We start from the raw sequence: 26,472 nt of genomic DNA on the forward strand, positions 1-26,472 counted from the left end.
GTGGGACAACTACATTTTGTATATAAAATCACATTAATAGTTGTCTGACCTTAAATACCTCAATTATGTTTTGATTCTTTTACTGATACTTTATTCAGTCATATTAAAAAAAAAATAGATAAATATTTTTTTTACACTTCTTTTTCATTATTGAAGATCAGACGTCTGGGTGTGGGACAAGCACAAAACAGCAATATTTGCATGTATAATGATGTTTAAAAAGGTAAAAAATCATCGTAGACTACCGGTAAAAAGTTCCTAAAGTACTTTCATTGTAAATTTAACTATGAAAGTGTTAATTTTTCAAAATTAAATGTTTTTTATAAAATATGATCAAAGGACATGAAAGTGCCCGTAGTCTAAGAATTGCCCATAAATGCAAATCTGAATACATAACTGCAAGTCTGAAAATATGAATATAAATCTGAAAATATAAATGCAAATCTGAATAAGTTTAAAAGCCTGAATATATAAATGTAAATCTGAAAATAAGAATATAAATCTGAATATATAAATGTAAATCTGAATATATAGTTTATAAGTCTGAATATATTAATGTAAATTTGAATATAGTTTATAAGCCTGAATATATAAATGCAGGTCTAAATATATAAATGTAAGTCTGACTATATAAATGTAAATCTGAATACATAGTTTATAAGTCTGAATATACAGTCTGAATATATAAATGTAAGTCTGAATATATAGTTATGATTATATTCAGATTTACATATTCAGGCTTATAAATATATATTCAGATTTAAATGTAGGCCTATATATTCAGATTTACATATAATTATTTCCTATTTGGCCCACCATGTCACGATCCACACTAGGAAACACAGGAGAAGATCCAAATGCAGTAAGTATCTTTAATGAGGGAAATCCGTTACTCAAAATCCAGTCCAGGCACAGATGTCATAACCAGGGTAGCAATCAAACATAAACATACAAACCAACGGGCAATAACAGACTTAGAAACAGTACTCAGAAGTGGCGTGATAATGACAAGGACTCCGTGACAAACACTGAAAAAACCAGGGTATATATACACACAGAACTAACAATGAAACAGGGAACAGCTGGGAACAATAATGACGGGGAACAGCTGAGTGCAATGAACAGTGATTGGTACAGACAAGGATTGTGGGGAATGCAGTTCATAATATGGATGACACCGTGGGGAAGAAGACCTCTAGTGGACACCAGGAATACACAAACCAGACACTGTGACACACCACAGTTTCTCTATTACAAATAGTAAACATAAACTAAACAAACTTAGCAAAAAAATGTCCCTTTGGATACTGTATTCTAAACATAATTTTGTAAAATAAATCCAAATAAGCTTTACAGATCCTTATCGGAAAATATTTAAACAATGTTTTTCATGCTTGTTCAATTAAACATATACATAGATAATAGAGAAAGTGTGAACCTGTGTAAACCTTATTGTTCAGTCGTGACATGGAAGGCTCTTGTTCCAACGTGTCCTCCTCATGACCATAATCTCTCAACATATGACTCATACATTTTACAACTCCTTGCGCTATGGTGAGTAAAACATAAACAGTGATTTGGCAATTGGGTAACAGACAGCTTTCTTGGATTTTTGTCATTAAAGCACAATAAATAGCCCTCGGTTCAAACAGTTCTTCGATGTTATTAGTCATTCTTCATAGAAATGCATGAAAAGTAGTGATGCAAGCAGTGTCTGGTGCCAGTATCAGGAAACACTGAAGCACTGATGATCTCACAGTCTGTTTTCTTGTTTAAGCCAACATGATATCAGAGGAGACTGTGTAAATGCAGGAAGATTGAGGAGTTGCCATAAAATCCATCGCATTTTCGCATTTTTCTTATTAAAACGAGATGTTATAAATATCACACATGCAGAGTTATGAGAAAAAGCAGACATCAGTCAAAAAAAAAGGAAAAGATGTGTGTGTGTGTGTGTGTTTACATAGGGAGTAAGTCTTGTGTGGGTGAAGAAAATCCACGAAGAAGTCACCCAGACCACGAGTCTTTCACAAGTTTCTTCACTTCTTCCACATTTTATGTAACTTTAATAATGACTCAGAGACAAATATTTACTTTTTGTTTTCATTTTTTGAATATTGTTAATGTGGTAACACGTCATTGAAAAATGTCATTATGTTTAGAAAGGTACACAAGGAATCTTATTCATGAACGGGGGTATTTCAAGTTTATATTTGATATAATTCACATCAAAAGCTGAACATGTCTGCTTAAAATTGCTATATTTATTATTATTATTTACAAACTATTAAGATAGTTTGAATTATAATATAGTCCTGGCTTTGATTATTTTATATTTAATAATATTAAACTATAGTAATAACTACAGTGACAATGTAGATTTAGTTTTTTTATGCCAATGACCCCCAGATATGATGATATGAGGGACCCCTTCCAAAAATATAAATGCAATATAATTTCATGAATAAAGATCCATTTATGATGCGTTACAAAAAAAAAGGTGATATTATAAAAGCGAAAACCTGTTGTTAGCAAAGTGAGTTTATGTTGTTACTGCAGGCAAAACCAATCATTTAAAACAGTATATTAAAACTACTGACTTTGTATTAAAATGTATCTTTTTCTACCCTTTATTGTATAAAAAAACACAGGAGAAGAGAAACATTTTAAGTTTAATCCCAATTTATTTATGTAGCACTTTTCTTTTCTTTTTTTAACAATAAATTTAATTCCAAAGCATTTTTATAGTTACATTTAACAACCATAAAAATACTACACACAAACAAACACATACAATAGTATTTTTATTATGATGTATTTTTACGGTTGTCAACATCAAATATAATGTCATTTTAACCTGTCCATTTATGGTTAGTTGAGATGTAATTCAAATCTTGTATTGTAAGCATTTTGCATGTTTAAGGACGCTACATGTGGGGATGTTTGTGGTTACATATTTCATCATAAATCTTCCAAAATCCCCTGTGAAATCCTCTAGCTTGAGAAATGCTGTCACTGTGGTAAAATAATGTGAAAATGATTCTAAGGCTTTTATAAAATGTCTTCTGAAGCAGTGTCAGTCATGTCTGTTTCCAACTATTCAATGATATCTGACTAGAAAGAAATCTGATACTTAAAAAAGAGAAACAAGCCATAAAAGGCAATGACCACTTGAAAGAGGTTTTATTTTTTACAATCGCTTACTTCTCTTTTTCGGTAAATAAGGACCTCTAAAAGACACAAATGTGAACGTGAGGAACTGCTCATCGAGTATGCCGCCATTAACTGTAAGCCAACAATAACATAAACTATCAATGACTGTAAATATTCATGTACATATTTATATTTCTCGATATTGTTATAACCAGTGTTGGGGTGATGCATTACAAAAAACACGAGTTACATAATCAGATTACTTTTTAAAAGTAACTGGTAGAGTAATGCATTACTTTTAAATTTACAACAAAATATTTAAGTTACTTTTTCAAATAAGTAATTCAAGTTATTTTTTTGATTTATTGACTGACACATCTTATGTCCCCATAATTGGGAGGAAGGTGCAGAGGCGTGTGTGCTGTCTCATCGAAGGATCATGTCACTTTTAGTGTGAAAATGACTATTCATTTGCCAAAAATAGAACTTTTTTTTTTTTTTTTGGGTTATTAAAAAACAAGCAAGCAAGCACAGCCCTGGTAAGGAAAAGTGACACAAAAGTAGCCATAAAAAGTAACTATGTACCACAATAAGTTACTTTTTTTAAGGGAGTAATGCTATATTGTAATGCATTACTTTTAAAAGTAACTTACTCTGATTATAACTCTAACACAATCAATTTATATCTCTAACACATCTGTTAGATAATGTATGTCTATTTACTCTTAGTTGGATTGATTATAATTTACCAATTTAAGTCACCTTCTTCATTTATATAGAGCTTTTAACAATATAGATGGTTTCAAAGCAGCTTTACAGAGATAATAGGAAATTAAAGTAACAGAGATGGTTTTGGCTTTACAGCAGGTTTAGAATAAAGTTATTGTTCAGCTAAAGTTAGTTTTGATTGATTCACTTCCGTCGCAACGATCATTAGTTATTAACTTAGGGGCTGCTAATGAACACGACACCGTTTTAACAGAAAACCCTGTTCTTTCTTCCCAAACTTCAAAAAAAGTGAACCTGTGAGAACGCTGACGGTGTGTGCACATGCGTATTACGGAATTATCCTGACAACTTTTTATCTGTATAGAGGTAAAGGGAAGGGAAGGAGGCCTTCACAGGGGAGAGACTAGTTGACCCTTCAGGACGGCGTTGTCGTCATGTCCAGGCGCAGGTCCTCCATCCGATCTGGATACGGCCTGGATCCGGCGGACTGCGGTAAACCTCGGGATAAACAGAGAGACTAATATTAGCGTAGACGCCATCCTTCTTATGATGCAATGAGTACATCAGGATTTATGGGAAGTGTTCCCGGTTCCGGCTGACCTAATCTATGCAGCCTAACATTGAATTATAGAAGTCTATAATGTGTTATGTGTATGCTAGGTCAAAGAGATGTGTTTTTAGTCTAGATTTGAACTGACAGAGTGTGTTTGCTTCCCGGACAATGTTAGGAAGACTGTTCCAAAGTTTTGGTGATAAATAGGAAAAGGATCTACCGCCAGCAGTCGATTTTGATATTCTAGGTATTATTAACTGGCCGGAATTTTGAGATCGCAATAGACGTGAAGGACTATAATGCGTTAAGAGCTCGCTCAAGTACTGCGGAGCTAAACCATTTAGTGCTTTGTAAGTAATCAGCAAAAAGTGCTTTGTATCAGCAAAAAGAAAGACACATACAGTAATTTAATTAGGAATTAAAGTTGTATAATCATAAAAAGCTCATGCAATCCTTGAACAATATTGTAATTGTTTGGTTTCCTTCTATGTTCCTAAATGTTCCGTTCCTGCATTTAAAAATAGCACCACAATTATTTTTTAGGTGTACATTTGTCACCCTATAATGTTGTGGGGATCTTTACTTGTCTAGTATCTTTTCTTTCTTTACTTTCATGATTAAATGTGATTTACTATTTTCCATTGCATGTATTATTAGGCTACATACTATTTTGTATTATAGTGTGCAGTGTACATCATATCATTGGTTAATTATCATACATAACGTGAACTACACTTACTGTACCTGTAAAATATTAAACACAAAACTATTTCTGGAAGTTTCTATCTGTATTTCCTCATCAGGGTTTGTGGAATAGGAAGTGTTTGGTACAGGTCGCCCCTCCCACGGTCATAGTCCATATAACTCTACAAACCCCAGCGGTGATCAGATCATAACCCTCGCCCGCGGTCAGACCTCTGTTCTGCAGGATGGCTGAATCTTATGTGCTACACGTGGAAATGTTGGGCTTTGAGAAAAGATTCTTTCCTAGCCAGCACTATGTAAGTACACTACTCCAAAATCAGCATTTCACATATGATATTTCACATTTTACACATTATTGTGGTGCATTGACACTGTATGCTATACATAATGAACGAGTGCTATGATGATTACATTATGATTATCATAGAGTGTTTTTTCTATAAGAGAAACTAAATGATATATTTTTCTAAAGGTGTACATGCTCCTGGTTAAATGGAGTGATCAGTCTGAAAAGCTGGTGTACAGACGCTATCCAGAAATCCACATATTTCATGTAAGTCTCTTTTTCAGTTTTCTACAGTTGAAAGTATGGTGGTAGAGTGTTACATTTCCCTTTACCTAACTGATTTAATTTTCATTGCTGCAAGCATTTCCTGTATTTGTAGTCACGCTTTGTCACATTTATATAAAAGTATGGTAAAACTTAACAATAAGGACCCATTAGGGCATTAACTAACATTAACTAACAATGAGCAATACATTTGTTACAGTATTATACAAAGTACAACTATTCATTATTAGGTCCAAACCATTAAATAAACAACTTTTGGTTTTAAAAATGTATTAGGAAATATTTTCTAAGATTAACAAAAGTATTTTTCATTGTTTGTTCGTGTTCACTAATATTAACAAATGGAACCTTATTGTAAACTTTTACAGAATGTTTTTCTGCAACATGTAATCTGTCTGCAACATGTAGATTGATAAAATTGAATGCAAAAGCTTGTTTTTTTAACAAAAAAAATTCCCTTTACAGAAAACTATAAAGGAAATGTTCCCTATTGAGGCAGGAGACATTGACGCAAATGACAGAATCATTCCCACATTACCAGGTACATGTCTTTACTGTCACTTTTTACAGTAAATGTCTTTCAGAAAGAAAAAAAATGTTGCATCATAAATGATTTACCAGGTTAACAGCAGCTAAAGACTTACCAGCCAGCAATAAATGTGCCATCATGGTGTGACAGTTTCATTTTTCAGAAAATACAGAAATAAGTTTTCGGTCTCAGTGTTCCTATCAGAAGAGGAAACACCTGCTTCACGTCAAGCATATCAGACAGTCTGTATAGAGTTCACGTTATGTTAAAACCTTTTCTATTAGCATGCAATACAATGATTTGCCTTCTTGTTTTGTTTTTTTGAGTTTCAGTTCTGCAAACTATTTTATTTAATAGGGGATATTGCAACGGATGCTGATAAGCTGTACTTTCTTTGGACTTTCCAATGTGGCAGGAAAGATACAGACAGGCTATTGTAACATAAAAAGTGTCTTAAAAGAGTTTGTGCAACATGGTCATACCACAGTTCCTGTATTAAGACAACACAAGTGAAACATTCCATCTGAAGATCGAACTGGATAATATTCTGAATGCTCCAATCCAACCTGACTTCTGACCAACAATGCTGCCTGAATCATAATCATACACTGTTCGTTCGTTGAACCATTGGGCAGAAGAGGACTGCCCCCCCGACTGAGCCTGGATTCTCCTAAAGTTTTTTTTTCTTTTTCTCCATTCTGTCACTTGATGGAGTTTTGGTCTCCTTTGTCACTTTTGGCTTGCTTAGTTGGGGACACTTAATATTCAACAATATTATTGATCAGCTTGCATAGACACCATTATATGAGACCTGAACTGAGCTGGACGATGACATCACTCAGACGTTTTTACACCTTATATTGTTGAATTAAAACACTTTAAAACACCCCCCCCCCCCCAAAAAAAAACAACAACAACAACAACTTGAATCAATGAACAGCATTAATAAAGCCCCAGTCTTACAGATCATTAACTAAAAAAAGTTGTTTTAGTGTTAGTTACCCTTTAAGCAGGACTGTCACGCTATTTTCTTCCAGATCTGCTGTATAGAAGAAACAAACTTCGTTGCATTATTATCCTGTTCTGTTATCACTGTAAAGCTGCTTTGAAACAATCGGTATTGTAAATATAATCGATATAAATGAAGGTGACTTGACTTGACGATCTGTAATTCAATCTCTCTCAGCTCCTAAATGGCTGGACAACCAGAAAACGACCGAGACGAGGCAGGTGACTCTTGCTGAATACTTTCGTTCCCTTCTGAACCTGCCAAAGAAGATCTCTCACTGTCAGCTCGTTTGTGACTTCTTCAAAATGCGGCTTGAAGATGAAACTCCACCAGCACCACACCCGTAAGACTGTCTGCTTAAACTCAGAGATGTGGTATAACTTAGTGGTTAACTTTCTAATGCTTTAAGCCATAGTGGTTATATGGGCAATGCTCAAATATTGCTCATGATGTTTGCTGATCATGTTCCCTCACAATCTGTTCTTACGGGGAAACATTTGACTAGCTGCCGATTTCTTATGAATTTGTACGATGTGAATCTTACAAAGATGTATGATTGTTAGAAAAACTGTACAAACGAGATCGTACGAATAGCCTACATATGAATTATCCACCAATTTGCCAAAACGTAAAATAGTTACGGATTGTGCTGTCCCTCCTGTGTTGTATCCTATCTGCTTTGTAGGCCTACTATGAATTAAAAAGGCCACAAAAAAAAACATCTCACCTGCAAAAGTTGATCAACTTTTAAGAATTTAAGAATGCAGTATTTTCAGAAATATATTTCTTTCTATAGATACAAAAGAAACGAGACCTTCATTATGTCCACAAACAGAGCACGGAGCAACACCACATCAGGTGAGATTTCCTGTTTCTGATGATATCATTTAATTGCAAAATACCTTATGCCATTTCCCGACAGGTTTTATATCTGCTGTTCTTTGTTCAGAAATCACAGGGCCAATTATGCTTGAGAGCTACAGAGTGATTGCAGACTACAGCAAGAGCTCAAAGTACGAGCTCACCCTAAAGATGGGAGACATGGTGGACATTGTGGAGAAAAGCCAAAATGGTGAGGGAAAAATCTATCTGTCTGTCTGTCTGTCTGTCTGTCTATCTATCTATCTATCTATCTATCTATCTGTCTGTCTGTCTGTCTGTCTGTCTGTCTGTCTGTCTGTCTGTCTGTCTGTCTGTCTGTCTGTCTGTCTATCTATCTATCTATCTATCTATCTATCTATCTATCTATCTATCTATCTATCTATCTATCTATCTATCTATCTATCTATCTATCTATCTATCTATCTATCTGTCTATCTGTCTATCTATCTGTCTGTCTGTCTGTCTGTCTGTCTGTCTATCTATCTATCTCTTTCCACATTTTAGAATAACAGTAAAGTGTAAAGGTGGTCTGATGTGTGATCTGATCTGATGTTTATAGGCTGGTGGTTTTGTCAGTGTGAGTCCAAGAGAGGCTGGGTTCCTGCTTCATACTTAGAGCCACTGGATGGAGCGGATGAATCCGAGGAACCAGAGCCTAATTATGAAGGTCAGCGTGTATTGCCATAATGCCACTGATATGAGTCCCGAAACACTATTTTGGGACCGAGTAATTGTGCTGTTTGAATTATGCTGATGATATTTACCCACAACAGGAGAGCTCTATAAAACCATTAAAGGCTATAAAGCTGCCGAAGAGGATGAGCTGACTCTCCAGGCAGGAGAGATGATTGAGGTCATCCATAAACCTCTAGATGGGTGGTGGGTGGTCAGGTATGAGTCAACTAACTTTAACTTCATGGTGTGTCATAACAATCGAAATGCTCGCAGTCATTTGATGATTCATAATTGAATCACATTCCCAAATGTCTGAAAAAAAATTTCTCATGCAGGAAAGGAGACGATACAGGCTTCTACCCATCCCTGTTCCTGTGCAGGACGGGAGAGAAGAAAGATGTGGATGCTGAGAGGAATGTGGTCAGTAGAGCAACACCACCACCAAGAAGGTACAGCAAAAATAAAACACCACATAACAATAACTGAACACTTTGGCGGATCATACTTCACAAAATATCAAAATATGTAATAATTTTTTCATTTGGGCCAACAGATCTACCATACGCAACGCCCAGAGCATCCATCCCACTGGACGTCGGCGTCTCAGTCAGGACACCTATCGGAGACAGAGCCGACGGTTCTTACAGCAGCGAGGAAGACTAAACTCCCATTCCAATGTCACACGATCTCCACTGCAGGAGAGGAAGACAGACAGAGGTGTGTATTCTCCATAAAGAAATATGTCTAACAACCAAACACCAACAACCAAACACACACCACACACACACACACACACACACACACACACACACACACACACACACACACACACACACACACACACACATTTATAAATTGAATATATACTGTATATACACACTATTATATGAATGCACATTTTTATTTTAGATGCGATTAATCGATTTGACAGCACTAATATATATATTAGTGTATTGTATATATATATATATATATATATATATATATATATATATATAGAGCATTTAAAAATGAAATATAAACGTTAATCAAATAAAATAATTAATTTAAAATTGATTTAATTATTATTATATAATGTAGAATAAAGTATATTAGCACAATATATGATAGATAAATAGATCTGGAAATAGTTATATTAAACAGGACCATTGCAAATACATAACGTCTTTTTTGTAATGTTAATGTTGTCTAATGATTGCAGCATTTACATTATATATTATTATTTCATATACATTTACTTTTTGGTTACACTTTACAATACATTTTCATCTGTTAACATCAGTTACCAATATATTTTTACATCATTACTTGTTAGTGAATAACAATTGTCATGCTCATAGTACATTTACTCATGTTAACTGATACAACTTTTGATCTTATAAATGTATTTGTAAACGTTGAGATTAACATGAATTAGAATTATTAGATGCTGTAAAAGTATTATTCATTGTTAGTTTGTGATAACTAGCATAGTTCATGCATTAACAAATGTTAACAAATCAGGCCTTATTTTAGTCCTTATTGTCCTTATTTATTTATTCAATTATGTCCTTTATTTCCTCACAAAGTAACTGACTGTTCACTTCATGCTTCTTTTATGTGGCTGTTAGTAACATTAATGCATTGCCCACCAGATATGTAGATCTGGTTGACAAAAATCTCAAACCTGCTGACATGCTGTATTATGTTTGTGTTTATGTAGAGAACATTGCAAAATCCGGCTCTCCTCCAGCAGAAGAACTGGGTAAAAGTATCCCAGTCATTCCTCCTCGGCCCAGTCCTCAGCTCATTCTGGAGCGCTGCACTGAGAACACATGCAAGAGAGTCAGCATACATGAGGCCGACTGAAATGTGCTAATAATGTTAACAGGCATTCAGATACTTGTATATACAAATAATCTGTTCATTCCTGCTTAGCCCAGAACCTGTTATAAGCTATGTTTGTGTGTGTGTTTTTATGACTTACTGTGTATAACCCTATTTTTAATGTTTCTACAAAGAGTGATAAATAAATAAATATTAATTTGCAAATGAAATGCGTGGTGATATGAAGTCAAAAAGATGGTCAGATTTGACAGCATTTGATCACACCATTACACAAATCACTTTTAAGAAGTGTTTTCTCAACATTGCCACATTGCCTGATTTCCTTATTTACATGCAATGCAGGGATTCCCCAACTTTTTTGTCAGCTGAACCTTTTTTGACCTAATATATTTACTTGAAGTAAGCGCTTAGATTTTTAAGTTAATAAATTTGATCAAGTCAATAATAATAATAATAATACAGTTTTTCTCGATTGTTTACACACATTTTCTGGTACTTGAGACACAATGACCACAACATGTAACTCATTCACCAACCCCCTGAACCAATTCTGCTAAACTACAAGCACAATTCCTGCTTTACACTCAAATTGTACTTCTAAAACACACTTTTTTCAAAACACTACACACAATTCTCTGCTTTTGGCACAATTTTCATGCAGAAAATCTCTTGTTTTCACAAGGAACACACTGCCATTCAAATATGCACACTGACTCATCACATGGGCAAACACCCGTCACACAGTTTTACAATTAGCAATCAGAGCTTTAGCATAAAAGGGCAACAGGTCAGCTCTTCAATGGTGCAATGTTTGCCAACATTGGATTTTTTTTTTTTTTTTTTTACTGTAAATGTATACAGTAAATTCTTCTGTTGTTTTGTATGTAGACCACTGTATGTACAACTTTGTGTTGGTTTGGGATGTACACTGTGTACATTGTTTTTGTGGGAAAAATAAAATATATTTGTTACCATGTATTTGTGTGTTCTGAGTATAAAAACAATATTCTCAAATATTTTACAGCACACTTATGTATGTACTGTCTGTAGTAAGTGTAACACTGAACAAAAAAAGGCCTAAGTCATTATGATGAATGGAGAAGAAGTGTTTTCCATTCATCATAGTGTTTTACATTGAGCACATCAGTGTTCAACTGGTTCTTATAAATGTCTATTCATATGATGGTTTGTGTGTGTCATTTGAAAACAAAATACCATTTTGAGAAGAAATAACATGTTTTGAATGTAAAGTTTCATTTTGCAGGAGAATTGAGGGGTTTTGCCCATTGTGTGTGTTTTTTTGGATTTGTGTGTAGAGTTCTGAGAATATGAGGCATGCTTTCAGAAAATGTGTGTAAACAATCGAGAAAAACTGTAATAAAAAATTATAATAATTTAATTAAGTTCACAGTTCTCTGATCTAGGTTAATGGTCACATGACATGCAGGTAAACAAATCTTTTTCAGTGAATGTTTTATTTCAATTGTTTTTATTTTAAAGGTATTTATTTGAATTTAAAATGTGTATGACTTAATTACTTAATAGCTTTTGATTAAACTCACTTGAACCCCCTTGCAGTTCCATTATGAACCCCAGTCTGGGAAACCCTGACGTAGCCTACTTGATGAGTAGGCCTAATATTTAATACACTGCATATTGTTGAAAACAAAGGAATATATTTTTCTTCTCTTTATATTTATATATTGATTTTTATATCAATATGGTAAGCTACAAGATCATCCTATTTAAATCAATAATAAACGAGTTTGGTCAAAAGTTATCTAAAAGTAATCAAAAAAGTAGTCAGAATACATTACCTAAAACGAATAATCTAGATTACATTACCAACCACAATTTTTGTTATGTAATTTGGAATCAGTAAAACAATGCCATGACGATGCGCTTTTGCATTTTTGCACTTTAAACACGGGAAACGTCCGTCATCTACAGGTTATTTCGAACATTACACTACTAGTTTGTGTGTACGTCATGCGTCATACGTCAGTGCGCGCGGAGACTGTCATGGCCGCCTCCATAGAAAACATGTTAGAGCAGCATAAAACACAGAGTGGACATTATTCACATTATATCACCGTTTATTTTTTATTTCGTTGTTTACAGATGTACAGATATGCGCATGTGTGAATCATATTATGTGATAAGAAATATTTGAAACAACTTGACAAATATATTAGAGGATTTTCCGATCTTTGAGCGGTGAGTAACTGTAACGAGTTAACCTCCAAACTAAATAGAGTACAAAAATACTCTGGTATGATATGCTAATACAGTGTTGATATATATCGTAGTAATGAAACTCATGTACCGTGGTATTTACAAGGTACACCATGGTACCTCCAAGAATATGGTGCCATGCCCAGAAAATAATGGTAGTATTATATTTTGTATTGTGATCGTCATATTTATGGTATTTAAATGCTGTTCCAAGGTACTTCAGAGAATATGGCGTTGACATGGTACATGTCCAAAAAAATTATAATTCATACCATTTGTTAGTGTTGGAAAATTCTATTAATTTGCCTAATATTCAGTTTTGGAATTAAGTATATCAGAATTTATTTTGTATTTTATGCAGGTGACTGTCACAATGGCTTTAGTCAACATGCGCTCCTGTGGCCGTCCTGGTTTTCATCTGGGTCTCCGTGCGTATGCCACACGACCCATTGGCTCCCCGAGGAAGCGGGAGCAGCAGGATGACACCCCTGTGTTCCAGTATGTGGGTCAGCACAGGAAGCCCCAAGAGAAGGTGTTTGTGTGGGGCTTCAGCTACACGGGAGCTTTAGGGATCCCAAGCTTTGTAGTGCCGGACAGTGGCAGGAAAAAGCCCAGGAAGTACCAGCTCACACCGTACCGTCTGGATACTGAACAGAAGGTTATTTCCTACCCTAGCTTTAACAAAAATTGCCAAAAATATTTGGAATGGGTTTTCTATTTTTTTACACTAATGTTCACATTTTTATTTATTTATTACATTTTCATTCATTGCAAATTCAAAGCCATATACATAGACAACAACCATAAACATAATCTTCCCCATCCAGACTTAACCCTGACATACAACACATGTATTCTAAACACTCTTTTAAATAAATACAAATAATAAAAATAGTAATAATATCATAATAATAATAATAATATTTAACCCTCAAAGATACAACTTAATTCCATCAAGTATGGTCAGCCACATATTGACATTTTCTTCTTTTGCACCATTACATCGAGCCACTGATAGTTCCATATATACAATGTCCAAGAACTCCATATACCACTGTTTTAAAGATAAGACCTGGGCATTCTTCCATGAGAGATCATCTTCTTTGCTGCTGTAAGTCCTGCAAGCCATATTCGTTTGTCTTTAACAGTAAAATGCAAGGTTGAGCTATCATTCAATAACACAACTTAAGAAATTTCTATATAACCCAGACAAAGCCTATGGTAAAGCTTCCCAAAAGTTATAAACCCCATTCACAAGACCAAACCACACTTGGCTGTTGAGAGCACCGTTGATAGTTTGGTAAAGAAGACCTCTTAACCTGAAAAAGTTTCCGAGGTGCAATATAATCGATGAACAAAGTTAAAATGAATATTTTGTTGATTTGGATTTCTGGAAGCTGACGTCAAATTATTCCATACAGTATTCCCATCAATATCAGACTGTGGAATCTTAAGATATTTACTCCATAGATATATATATATTTTTTTTAATGCATTGAAAGAAGTCTCTTATGCTCACCAAAGCTGCATTTATTTGATAAAAAAAAGTATTACTGTGAAATATTATTACTTATTTTACTTAAAGTCCCCCTGTAGTCAATAATTGTATCCCTTAAAACTCATCTTTGATCACCAAAATTACATATTTAAAAATGTTTTCCTCCTTCATTCCTTAAAATAGCTTGAATGTAACTCTACACCCTTGCCTCAATTAGTTTACATGGTTCTATGAATATGCAAATTAGCCCCGTCTCCACTCACTCACACCTCTCACTCGTTGACGATCACACATTGACGTGATTGGTTACAACGTAGTTTGTGATGTCAGAAACGATTTTCAAACCGTGTTTTTGAGACTGTCTTTGGTTCACTGCAGTTTTAAAGAGAAAATTCTCAGCAATGGTGCCGACTTATGAATTTGCTCATGATTTCTCTTAAAGCACATTAAAAACACCACATAGACATATAAACAACATTAAAAGCTTGATTTTCCCCACAGGGGGACTTTAATAACTTTTTTTTTTTTTTTGGATTCTTTGATGAATAGAAAGTTTAAAAGAGCAGCATCTATTTGAAATAGAAATCTTTTGTAACATTATAAATCTCTTTACTGTCACTTTTGATCCATTTAATGCATCTTTGCTGAATAAAAGTATTAATTTCTTTAAAAAAAAAAACTATTTTAAATGGTAAGTGTATGTTGTGTGTGTGTTTTTTTTGGTAGATTTCCTCAGCCGCCTGTGGATATGGCTTCACCTTACTGGCCTGTAATACCAAAGATCTGACCAAATTGTGGGGCATGGGCCTTAACAAAGATTCCCAGCTGGGCTTTCAGCGTACTCAACATGACCGAAGTAAGAAACCCCACAATCCCATTGCATTCCTGTTAGTAACTCATATGCTCTTCGTAAAAACTACCCATACAAGCAAGTTCCTGTTATACCAGAAGGATCAGAAGGCTCTCTATATCACTGGGAACTTCAAAAAATACTGTAGAGCCCCTGTACTTTTTTTTAGGGAAGTAGGTTTGTTACGTTAAAAAGTGTTTTTTGAGTTCTGGTCTGAGTTTGAGGGTAGTGAAAGTGTTCACTTCCTGGGAAGATTCATGTTCTGGCTGATGTTCATGATCCATTCTGTTGTTCTTTGATGGAATGAGTTTCCAACCTTCACCCAATCTACTGGGACCATTACAACATTCAAGAAACAACCTCAAGCACTTTATCCTTCCTAAATCAAGTGCTTTGTCTTGTGTTTGTAGATAAAAGTTATGAGTATGTCCTGGAACCATCTCCCGTGTCTCTCCCGCTGCTGAACCCTCAGGAGACACGAGTGCTGCAGGTCTCATGTGGACGTGCTCATTCTCTGGTGCTCACTGACTCTGAGGGAGGTGAGCAAACGTTACCCATGTTTCCATCCAATGTTGCAAATTTAACTTATTCGCAAACTTGAATATCGCATAAAACAGTGCAGAATAAAGAACCGTTTGTTCAAGAGAACAAAATCGTCACTTCCTGGGAAGTTAGTGTATGATATCTGCAATAGAAATGAAAGTTTCTGCAATCGGGGAAGCAACTGTGGCTCTTTTATTGTACATCATAAATGTCTTGCGCCTCAGATCAGGCAGACGAAACACAATAAATGCTGTCATGTTGTCTTGCATTCATGTGAAACCAAGGTCATTATACCAAATCATTTTGATGACTTATGTTCAGGCATTTCATAATGACCAAACCAACATTTGAGATGCTGTGCGATGAAACTGATCTGCTTGTTAGCCCAGTTGTTCAGTCAAAAATCAAAGTCGTTGTGTGTTTTATTTTGTTGTATACTCCTGGGCAAAAAAAAGGCTAAACATAAAGCTTTTAATAGTCTTAACCACAAATTATTGGTCAGGAAATTAGCTAAATTTAAGCAAATGCACTACTTAAAGGGGTGGTTGATCATGATTTAACTTTTCTAACTTTAGTTAGTGTGTAATGTTGCTGTCCGAGCATAAACAACATCTGCAAAGTTACAATGCTCAAAGTTCAAAGCAAAGGAAGATATTTGCTTTTAAAGAAATCGTTTTTAAGGACTAAAACAAAGGACTGGTTGGGACTACACGACATTCCTCCCGGGTTAGTGACATCACCAACCCTAAAATTTACATAAACCCCGCCCCCAGGAACAAGATTTATAGATTTTCATGACAGAATATGCTAATCAATGACTAGAAGATAACTACACATAAGCTACATAAATTCATCAACTAACGTCCTGTTGCGTTCTACATGATGTCACTTCTTCTTGAGTCTCTCCATCATTGTCTGACTCCGGTTTGAACATAAACATTGACATTTTAAGTGCATGTCTGTGTGAGATAAAATGACACAAGCTACATTCAGATGCAAGTTGTTAGTAAATCTGGCCCTTAGTGTGAAGATTTATTATCATTTATAGAGCACTTTTTTTTTTTTTTGTCCTTGGTTTTTCACTCAAGTAGTAAAGATGTAGTTACAGGTGTTCAGATTCAGTAGATGAATTAGAGGAAATGTTCCTGTCCAAGCATTTGGATGGCTTAAACTGCAATCATTTCTATTTCAAATTGAATTAAATTGTGCTGTAGTGTGATGAGTACTTCATGTCTCTCGTTCTCTGTCTCTCTCATTAGTTTTCAGCATGGGTAATAATGCTTATGGGCAGTGTGGGAGGAAGATTGTGGAGGATGAGGTGTACAGGTTTGTCCTTCAGCAACATATGTCCAATATTCTGCACCAAAGGAAACTACTTCACATTATGAACAATTGCTTTCCCTGGATCCCAGTAGCCTTGAATTATCCACTGTGCATAACTTTGATATGCTATATTTTGTGATTTGCTTAGAGTGAAATGATTATTCAGTATAATGGGGAATTGGGTTTATAATTCATTTATAATAATGTTCAGCAACATCAGAGGCAATATTATCAACTCAGTCATTTTCATCCAAGTAGAGAACGTTATGTTCTAGTATACACATACTCTTGTTTCCTTTGCTAATATCCACATATTCCTGAGCATATGGGTTAAGCTGCTTTTTTTTCTTCCTGAAAACTTGTTTAAGAATAGGATTTCTGTGTAATGGCTGTCCCTTTCCTATATTCCCTGCAGTGGCAGTCATCTTGTTCACAAGATTGAGGGTTTTGACAGTCGAGTAACCCAGGTATGTGATGACACTTTACTTTATTAGCATATGTTGGTTATTCATATTCATATTCACAAAACCAGTCACAAGTCGCACGGGTATATATGTGGCAATAGCCAACAAAACATTGCATGGGTCAAAATTATCGATTTTTGTTTTATGCCAAAAATTATTAGGATATTAAGTAAAGATAATTTTCCATAAAGATATTTTGTAAATTTTCTACCGTAAATATATAAAACATTTATTTTTGTGAGTGAATGTAGCACAGTCACAAACATAAATGGACAACTTTAAAGGTATTTTTCTCAATGTTTTGATTTTTTTGCACCCTCAGATTCCAGATTTTGTCACATCCTAACAATATTTTCTTTTCATTAATTTTTGACCGAAAGATTTTACGTTTTTTTAATATATATATTTTTTACTTCATCATAATGGTACGAAACTTGGCACTTGCTGTGTGAACACACACAAACAAATCATGGACATGATTAAAAAATGTTAAATGGTCCTGAAAAAAAAATCTTGCATTGTTCGCAGTCAAAAATGACCGCATTGGAAATGAATGGGAGACGAATTTCATCTATTAGAAATGTTTGGTACTGCGCACAAACAAATTCTTTGAGATATCAACTTCAAATTCGGAACACAGCTTGTTTCGATTTATGGCTTTGATTTTCTCTCAGCTTTAGAGTAAAATATGTTTTGGAAAATGTATATTTCATATAAAAATTGTAAATGGTATTTTTGTGCATTTTTCATAACAATAAATGTAAAATTGTATAACTTTTTCCAAGTTCACTTTTCACAATTTTTTCACTTTCAACTTCAAGTGGCTTCTTTAAAAAGAAACCAAACTTTAGTCTGTGCACTAAATCATTCTAAATATATTTATTTTACAACTTAAAAAGATTTTAACTGGAAATGTAATTTTCAGGTCCAAGCTCAAAAAGTGAATAAATGGATATTAACTAATGCATAAATATAATTTTGTACAATAAAATCCATTTGTACCATTTTTTTTTATCAAACTGAAATATAGTACAAGCATTTAATTGAAATAAAAACAAATTTCAGCCATTTTTGACCGACACGCGAACAGTATCAAATGGTTAATCTACTTAATGTACCCAAATTTCTCTCATGTTTTCTTCTTTTGTTGGACATTCACCATTATAACCTTCATTTAAGCAAAATATGATGTATTATTATTTTCCTGTGAATCTGGGTTGAGATATGTATGGAAGTAGATTAATGTCAAATGTTTTTGAAATAAAAAGCCTGTTGAATTGCACTACTTGAAAAAAAATAGGCATTGCATTAACCATGCTTGCATTTTAATGCATTGTATTTTTAGTGCTTACATTTTTATGGGCTGAAATTCAACATGGTTGAATATTTAAGCTGTGAATATTTCAATTAAAAACATTTCAAACACCTTTTCATTATTAAAAATTCAATAATCCATATTCACCTTTCATATTTCACTTCCAAAATATTCAAACTGTTTAAAAATACAACCAATAATATTCAATAGGCAATTTTCGGTCCATTTTATTTCGCTTTGCAAATTCGCTTCCACAAATTCAGTGGTTCAAATTCGACAGTAAATTCAACATTGACGTCCAGGAACTGCAGGAAAAGCAGTAGATTGCCGAGCATACTCTCCATCTGCTGTTAGTCTACCTCACCATCAGATGGTGCAAAAGCGCTTGTTGCTGACGAAGACATTCATTCATAAAATGAAAATGATTATCTGTGTCAGTATATGCGGAAAAGATGATAAACACGCAATAAGCTGTGTTTATGTTTCATTCAATAACTTCATTGTTACTTTCCCTGTGTATTCTACATGTCATCAGCTTTCTCTACCATGAACAGGATTATAATCGGTTTCCCTCAATACCTCATACTCAAGGATTTCCCTTCCGTTGATAGTGATATGAAAGACCAATCTTGCACCTTATTAGGGAAGTAGGCTGTAGGCTATTATATAGGCTACAGGCAAGAAGATGGACTCAGAATATGAACTTAACGCGCAAAGTTTCATGCTGAGCGTTCGTGATATACTGGCATAAAATCAACACATACATATATATATATATATATATATATATATATATATATATATATATATATATATATATATAGTATGCATACGTGTATTGCATTAGCTTAAACTGTCACAGCACTTGCATATTGTCCTCCTATTGTTAGTTTAACTGTAAATCGCTTTGGATAAAAGCTTCTGCTAAATGACTAAATGTAAAATTGGCTTGATATTGGACATTCGCACATTTAGGGACCGTCTCTAAAGTTGCATACAACATTGGCATACACGTTTCTAACTTCAATAGCAAACTTAAATTTATTTGAATAAATATCAAAAACCAAAGGGTGCGCATTATGCCTGACACTAAATGAACACTTTACAGTTGGTTGTATGACTGTAAGTCGTTCTATTCAAATGCTATCGGAGTTAGAAACGTGTATACCAAAGTCGTATACACTTTAGAGACGGTCCCTAAATGTGCGAATGTCCAACATCAAGCCATCTCTATGCCAGTCTATCACTGGGAAACGCTCAGCATTAAGCTTTGCGCGTTATTCTGAGTCCATCTGCTTGCCTGCGAGTTTGGTCTTTTACATCACTGTAGTCCATTAAGCTACGTTAAGCGTTGTATATGTCCAGCAGGGGAATCCTTAAGTATTGAGGGAAACCCTAATAGCCTGCATGCAGCACATCGCCACAATATAAAGTTAAGGCAACTAAACAACCAAGAGAGAAATGTCAACCTCAAAAATGTAACATTGGATCTGTATATCCGCATCGGGGAATAACATTATAATCTCGTTCACGGTAGAGAAAGATGCATGTCGGCTACACAGGAAAAGTAACCGTGAAGACACTGAATTTAACATAAAACAGCCGTCATAATAATCACAAATACACTTACATTGCTGTAAATGAGTTTTATGAATGAATGACTTGTTCTAACTGTTGCTGGTCTTCAACACGCGCTTTTGCACCATCTGATGGTGAGGTAGACTAACAGCAGATGGAGAGTATGCTCGGCAATCTACTGCTTTTCCTGCAGTTCCTGGACGTCAATGTTGAATTTACTGTCGAATTTGAACCACTGAATTTGTGGAAGCGAATTTGCAAAGCGAAATAAAATGGACCGAAAATTGCCTGTTGAATATTATTGGTTGTATTTTTAAACAGTTTGAATATTTTGGAAGTGAAATATGAAAGGTGAATATGGATTATTGAATTTTTAATAATGAAAAGGTGTTTGAAATGTTTTTAATTGAAATATTCACAGCTTAAATATTCAACCATGTTGAATTTCAGCCCATAAAAATGTAAGCACTAAAAATACAATGCATTAAAATGCAAGCATGGTTAATGCAATGCCTATTTTTTTTCAAGTAGTGCAATTCAACAGGCTTTTTATTTCAAAAACATTTGACATTATTTTACTTCCATAGATATGACCTGGACCTGTCTGTGAGATTCACTCCAACTGTCCTGCTCCTCTCGTCCTGTAGGTGGCTTGTGGGCAGGATCACAGTTTGTTTCTAACAGAAACAGAAACGGTGTATGCCTGTGGGTGGGGGGCAGATGGACAAACAGGTTTGTTTCACCATCCGTCTGTCATTATCTCTGACCGTCTCTTTTATTTCAGTCCCTCTTTTTGTTGCACTCCATTATTAAACCTGCCTAAAGGCGTTTTCTAAAAAATGTATCCAGACAACACTAGGTGACTCATAGCTGAGAACATGTGAGCCTTCCCTCACAATTAAAGTCTCTGGAATGTATTTTAAGGTCTGGGCCATCACAACAAGGCCCCCTGTCCGGTGCCCGTCGGAGGAGATCTGGCTGGGGTCAAAGTTCAACAGGTGACCACATATGGAGACTGTAGCTTGGCCGTGTCCACAGATGGGCAGGTTTTTGGTTGGGGAAACTCTGAGTACCTGCAGCTGGCCTCTGTCACTGAGGCCACACAGGTAAAGAGGTCAACACACACACACACACACACACACACACACACACACACACACACACACACACACACCAACTGGCAAACAAATTCCAGAAATGAAGTGACCATTCACTGTTATTGAATTATCCTGATATGTACATAAAAGTATGTGTAAAAACAACAGTACCAGGCTGTGCAGCTCATTTGTAAAGCCTGATTTCCAGATTAGCTCTCCGCGGCTGCTGCCCCTGAGGGGTCTGGGTCGAGTCAGACAGGCGGCATGTGGAGGAACACAGGTGGCTGTACTGAACGGTAAGATTACAGTCTTATTGGGGCATAACATCCTAGAGTTTCCTGGAACAATTCATTACACTTGCAAAAAAACCCAAAAAACATTGTACCATTGTGTTCTCTGAAGTACAATATAAATAGTACATAAATATGGCAATTATTTAGTACCATACTTTGTAATCATTTGCATTACATTTATATCTACTTCAGTCAAGAAACTCTAGATCTGCAAGCTGTCTCACTATAACCACAAGCCTCTTCTGATTCTGCAGCCAATGAGATTGCTTGCTTAACATTCATACAGTCTGGTTCAGTGTTCGCTGTAAGCTAGTCCTGCAGCGTGCTGACATCAGAGTTCCTCTGAAACTCCTCCACCTCCCCCAGCTCCACCTGCCTAGATCCGCTACAGGATTTAGCTGTATATTCCAGTGTTCATTTCGTTTAATAATCATTCTTTCACAGATGAAAACGAGATGAGAACTAAATAAAAACCAGTTTTCAATGACAAAAACTAGACGAAAATGTTCAGTAGGGACGATTTGGGAAGAGATCCAGTCAGAACTGATGTCCTGCGTCTGTGGTAGATGTGCACATTTGAACTGTTACGTGCTGCTCTACCCTGAGGGACTTAAAATGTCTCATAAAACAAAATGTACTTTTCAAACGTCTGGGAGAAAGAGAAAAGCAGACATAGGGATAGATCTGAATAATAGTGACGACGCAAAAGAGCGCTCTATTCGGTACGGTTTTCTGTGCGCTCACACACACACCTGAAGCGTGCAATCATGCTGAATTGAGCTTCTCTTTCTTTTCTTTTCTGAATGGACAAATACACACAACATAATGTCTAAATGTCCGTTTTGGAGAGTATTCACGTAAACACAGTCGGTTTTGTCTTTACAAAACGTAAAAAGTTTTAGAAGAATATCGGATGTGCATTTGGCGCAATTGGATCCGCACATTTGGTCTTAAAGTGACAGTGTGTAATAAACCTAATGCCGTCCGTGCACTTAATATTAATCAAACAACAAAAAAAGAAAAGCATCACTGATTTTAATAGCTTTAATAAGGAATAATTATATTTAATTCATACAAATAAATGTGTTTGCTTGAAAGAATAAAGAATAAGATTTAAGTTGTTATAAAGAATGCACATTCATTGAAAAAAAAACGTGTTCTACTTTAGGAGAAGTGGTTTTATTTCATTTTAAGATTTTTTTTTTATGTCACAGCAGTTAAATCTGTGTCTCTATTCAAACTTTTAAAATCATTCATATTAACAGGTTAATAGATGTTTTCTCTGGGAGTATATAATGGGTTTGGAAATTTGAGAGAAATTCTAAATGAATGCATTATAATTTAACTAAACCCTATATAACCTCGTATAAACCCTCATGAGGTCTTTACCACTACTGTAGATTTAGTCAACTAAAATCTTACTGTATTTTGTCGACTACAACTAGAGTAAAACTAAAACTGAATGGCATTTTAGTCAAAAGACTATGTCTAAAACTAAATCAAAATTTGTTGTCAAAATGAACAGTGGTATATTCATGCAGCAGCAGCAGCAGCATCATCATCATATCTCACATGCGCACAGCAGTGTGTCTGTGTATGTAATGGCAGATAGAAGACCATATTTGCTCTGCAGCAACAGCATAGCAGATTCAGTCCACTAAGACCAAATGCATGAAGAACCACGTACAGATCTAGGCAGGTGGAGGCCTCTTTGGGGGAGGTGGAGGTTTTCAGTGTAGATATACCAGCAGGGACCTGGTAATACAATATTATATATATTGATATGAGGGTCATGATGCCAGGTTTTGCCTTGTCATAGACATAGGGTTTCTCCAATTGGGATTGTGTATATTTATCAATATTTACAGAATTTGTATTAATATTCTGAATTATTCTAATATTTTATAACCAATATTCTAAAAACAATTCTCAGTATTCTAAATATTTTCAAATGGATTTGACTGTCTGAAAAGTTTGGGAATCCCAGCTCAAAATTTGAATTTCCCCCAAAAAGACATATCACTAAAAATATTGTTTTTTAGTGACCAATTATACAGTATCATGAGGTAAAATATTGCAATACTTTGAAATATCTATTTTTGTGAATCTACCGTGATTTACCCAAAACCCTATATATAAACGAACTGAATATTTTATTTGCAAATTTTTCTTTTATTTTGATTAATCACTTTCATAATTCAGAATGCTCAATGGGTTTTAATGTCTGAATGCATAATTGTTGAATTGTACCCGCCTTACAACTATTGTGGAAAAGTACAAATTGATGTTGCTTTGTAATTTTGGCTTAAATAATGAATGAAATAATTTAATCTCCGTAGAGGAAGGAGATGTGTTTGTTTGGGGTTTTGGAATTCTGGGAAAAGGCCCAAAACTTTCAGAGTCTGCTGTCCCAGAAAGAGTACCAGCCACATTTTTTGGGAGGTCAGAGTTCAACCCCAGTGTGAAGGTCTCGTCCATCCGCTGTGGACTCAATCACTTTGCTGCAGTCACAGGTAAAAACTTCAAGCTGAACATTATCTTTGCACGTAAATTCACTCAAGATATCAAGTATTGTGTAGTTATGAGATTTTAGCCATTTTAAATATGCTAACACACATTCTCCTGAAAACACCTGCTAGTAGTGCTTGCATAACCAATGTTGGTATTAAATCCAGCCTGTTTCCTGGCCAGCATCCATGTAAATAGAGAGTTATTTGCTACATGAATATTGTTTTCAGATCGAGGTGAGCTGTTTGTTTGGGGTAAGAATGTGAGAGGATGTCTCGGCATTGGGAAACATGATGACCAGTATTTTCCATGGAGGGTAAGAAGCCAACAATGCAGCATTTTTTCCTTTTAACATTGAAAAGTGTGGATTTGGTTTTGCAAACTGGGGCTTCCAATTATTTTTTCGACCAAATTACTGAAGTGACACGCTGATTAATTATCCAAATGAAACACAGCTAACCACACATACATATTTTCGGAGAAAAGCCCCCAAATGATCACAACATGCTGCATTATTGCGGAAACATTAAATAGACAAAATATATCCTACTTTTAATGAATTGTTATAAATTAATGTTAAATTGACAACACTATACCCAGCAGATGTTAGAGGTAATCCATTTTCTTTATCCCTAATGTTTGTCATTTGTTTTAGGTGACAGTGCCAGGACACGTGAAGGATGTTGCTTGCGGTGTTGACCACATGGTGGCGCTGGTCAAATCCATCATATGAGACTGTCTTTGTGGATCCAGGCTATCTTCTCTTGCACATCTCAGTGACTTCAGCGAAGTCCATCAGCACGCAAGGTTTCATTATTTCTGCATAAACTTTGGACTTGTTAAGGGCCCTCACTGAGGAGTCTTCATGTCTCACTGCATCAAGCAAGCCAAGGATGCGTTTAAGGTAACATAGAAACAAGACACCTCCTCTGCTGTTTACAGTGTGGACTTCAAAAATAGACGTGAGTCTGACACCTAAATAACGCAAGACCTATTAAGTCTTATGTTGGCTACTTGACATTTTGGTGGTTTCCTCAATGTTTTGGTATTTCGTCATCACCTGAGGTCGACACTGTTCAAACTAAAGCCACATTATCAGTGCTGTTTCTGCATCGGCTTTTCTTGTAAAAAACAACAACATGTTTTTAACTATAAGGAAGGCTACACAAATGGTACATTTAAATTAAAGCACTTTTTTTTGGCATGAAATAGAAGTGGAGTTATTGTGACAGAGTGAAACGAGTTTTGAACAAGTAAAAATGTGGGGCGGGACTTGCTTTTGTCTGTGGGGAATTGATTGGATGGTTGTGGTTTGCTATTGGTGGATCGCATCTGAGTGACATGTCCTGCCCTCACACCAGTAAATGCATCATCAGAGAAGAGAAGTGATGTCGCTGCATGAGGGAGGGAGTTATTTGAATGATTACAAGGGCAAATGCATTAAAAAAATTATGCAAAATGATGAGTCATTTATAATAAATACTGCAATATTTCATTTCATGGTGATTAAGATGATGATAATGGTTCTTTCAAGTTCTGAGTAATGAATTTCCATTACCTTATATTGCATTTGTGATTACTATAACAAATGCAATATCAGGTAATGGAAAATCATTACAAATATTATTCATTATTAAACAAACATATTACTATATTACAATTCTATAAAATCAAATGTGTAAAATAGTCTTTTAAAAACGCAATAACTAGCTGATGAAATATTTTAGATTTATTATATAATGCACTGTAGATATCATTGTTTCCAGGGCTGGAAAAGCATTTTAAAATTAATTTATGTGACTGCAAGAACCCTAACAAGTGGTCCAAAAAAAAAAAAAAAGTAACTTCTAAAGACCCCCTATGGTGAAAATATATATATATTTTAATGTTCTTTAAACGCATGCCTATGTGGTGTTTTTAATGAATTTGCACATGGTTTGTCTTAAAGCATAAGTCAACACCATCGCTCTTCCTCCTCTGAATCCTATCTTAATATGGCTGAATTAAACCAGCATTTCCACTTGCCGTTCAGATATTTTGATCTGCGTGTAGTAAATGAGGCAAGGGTGTAGAGTTACATTCAAACTGTTTGAAGGCACGACAAACGTTATTTTCACAGGAATTTTTTTGTTGTC

General features: G+C 35.1%; 2 protein-coding genes and 1 long non-coding RNA gene across 3 annotated transcripts; 2 read left to right on the top strand and 1 right to left on the bottom strand.

The window, feature by feature from the left end:
* Positions 1–5,282: 5,282 nt before the first annotated feature.
* Positions 5,283–10,842, top strand: ncf1 (neutrophil cytosolic factor 1). The gene is made up of 11 exons (XM_082170730.1): positions 5,283–5,436; positions 5,613–5,693; positions 6,177–6,252; positions 7,427–7,592; positions 8,046–8,107; positions 8,199–8,321; positions 8,691–8,798; positions 8,905–9,022; positions 9,142–9,255; positions 9,360–9,523; positions 10,509–10,842. Exons 1-11 carry the CDS (start codon positions 5,365–5,367, stop codon positions 10,652–10,654), a joined length of 1,230 nt encoding a protein of 409 aa, XP_082026856.1. The 5' UTR covers positions 5,283–5,364; the 3' UTR covers positions 10,655–10,842.
* On the bottom strand, positions 5,602–6,241 carry LOC309499491. Its single transcript, XR_014206267.1, has 2 exons — positions 6,114–6,241; positions 5,602–6,070 (listed from the first exon to the last, which is right to left on the bottom strand). It is a non-coding gene; the product is annotated as an uncharacterized lncRNA (long non-coding RNA).
* Positions 10,843–12,648: 1,806 nt separating the features above from the next.
* On the top strand, positions 12,649–25,837 carry rcc1l (RCC1 like). The gene is made up of 12 exons (XM_082170728.1): positions 12,649–12,850; positions 13,230–13,526; positions 15,093–15,222; positions 15,627–15,755; positions 17,019–17,085; positions 17,498–17,549; positions 21,087–21,171; positions 21,364–21,545; positions 21,745–21,832; positions 24,169–24,342; positions 24,568–24,653; positions 24,993–25,837. Exons 2-12 carry the CDS (start codon positions 13,242–13,244, stop codon positions 25,068–25,070), a joined length of 1,356 nt encoding a protein of 451 aa, XP_082026854.1. The 5' UTR covers positions 12,649–12,850; positions 13,230–13,241; the 3' UTR covers positions 25,071–25,837.
* The last annotated feature ends 635 nt before the right edge of the window (positions 25,838–26,472 follow it).

This window comes from Leuciscus leuciscus (assembly GCF_965113295.1).
Source record: "Leuciscus leuciscus genome assembly, chromosome: 5".
In the NCBI taxonomy this organism is placed as follows: Eukaryota; Metazoa; Chordata; class Actinopteri; order Cypriniformes; family Leuciscidae; genus Leuciscus; species Leuciscus leuciscus.

What these genes read in the sequence shown, in the direction of transcription:
- ncf1 (XM_082170730.1), top strand. Translation starts at nt 5,365, where the DNA reads ATGGCTGAATCTTATGTGCTACACGTGGAAATGTTGGGCTTTGAGAAA. An exon ending in GCAACACCACCACCAAGAAG is followed by an intron (nt 9,256 to 9,359) that starts GTACAGCAAAAA and finishes TTGGGCCAACAG; the next exon opens with ATCTACCATACGCAACGCCC. An exon ending in GGAGAGGAAGACAGACAGAG is followed by an intron (nt 9,524 to 10,508) that starts GTGTGTATTCTC and finishes GTGTTTATGTAG; the next exon opens with AGAACATTGCAAAATCCGGC.
- rcc1l (XM_082170728.1), top strand. Translation starts at nt 13,242, where the DNA reads ATGGCTTTAGTCAACATGCGCTCCTGTGGCCGTCCTGGTTTTCATCTG. An exon ending in GCGTACTCAACATGACCGAA is followed by an intron (nt 15,223 to 15,626) that starts GTAAGAAACCCC and finishes TTGTGTTTGTAG; the next exon opens with ATAAAAGTTATGAGTATGTC. An exon ending in GTGGAGGATGAGGTGTACAG is followed by an intron (nt 17,086 to 17,497) that starts GTTTGTCCTTCA and finishes TATTCCCTGCAG; the next exon opens with TGGCAGTCATCTTGTTCACA.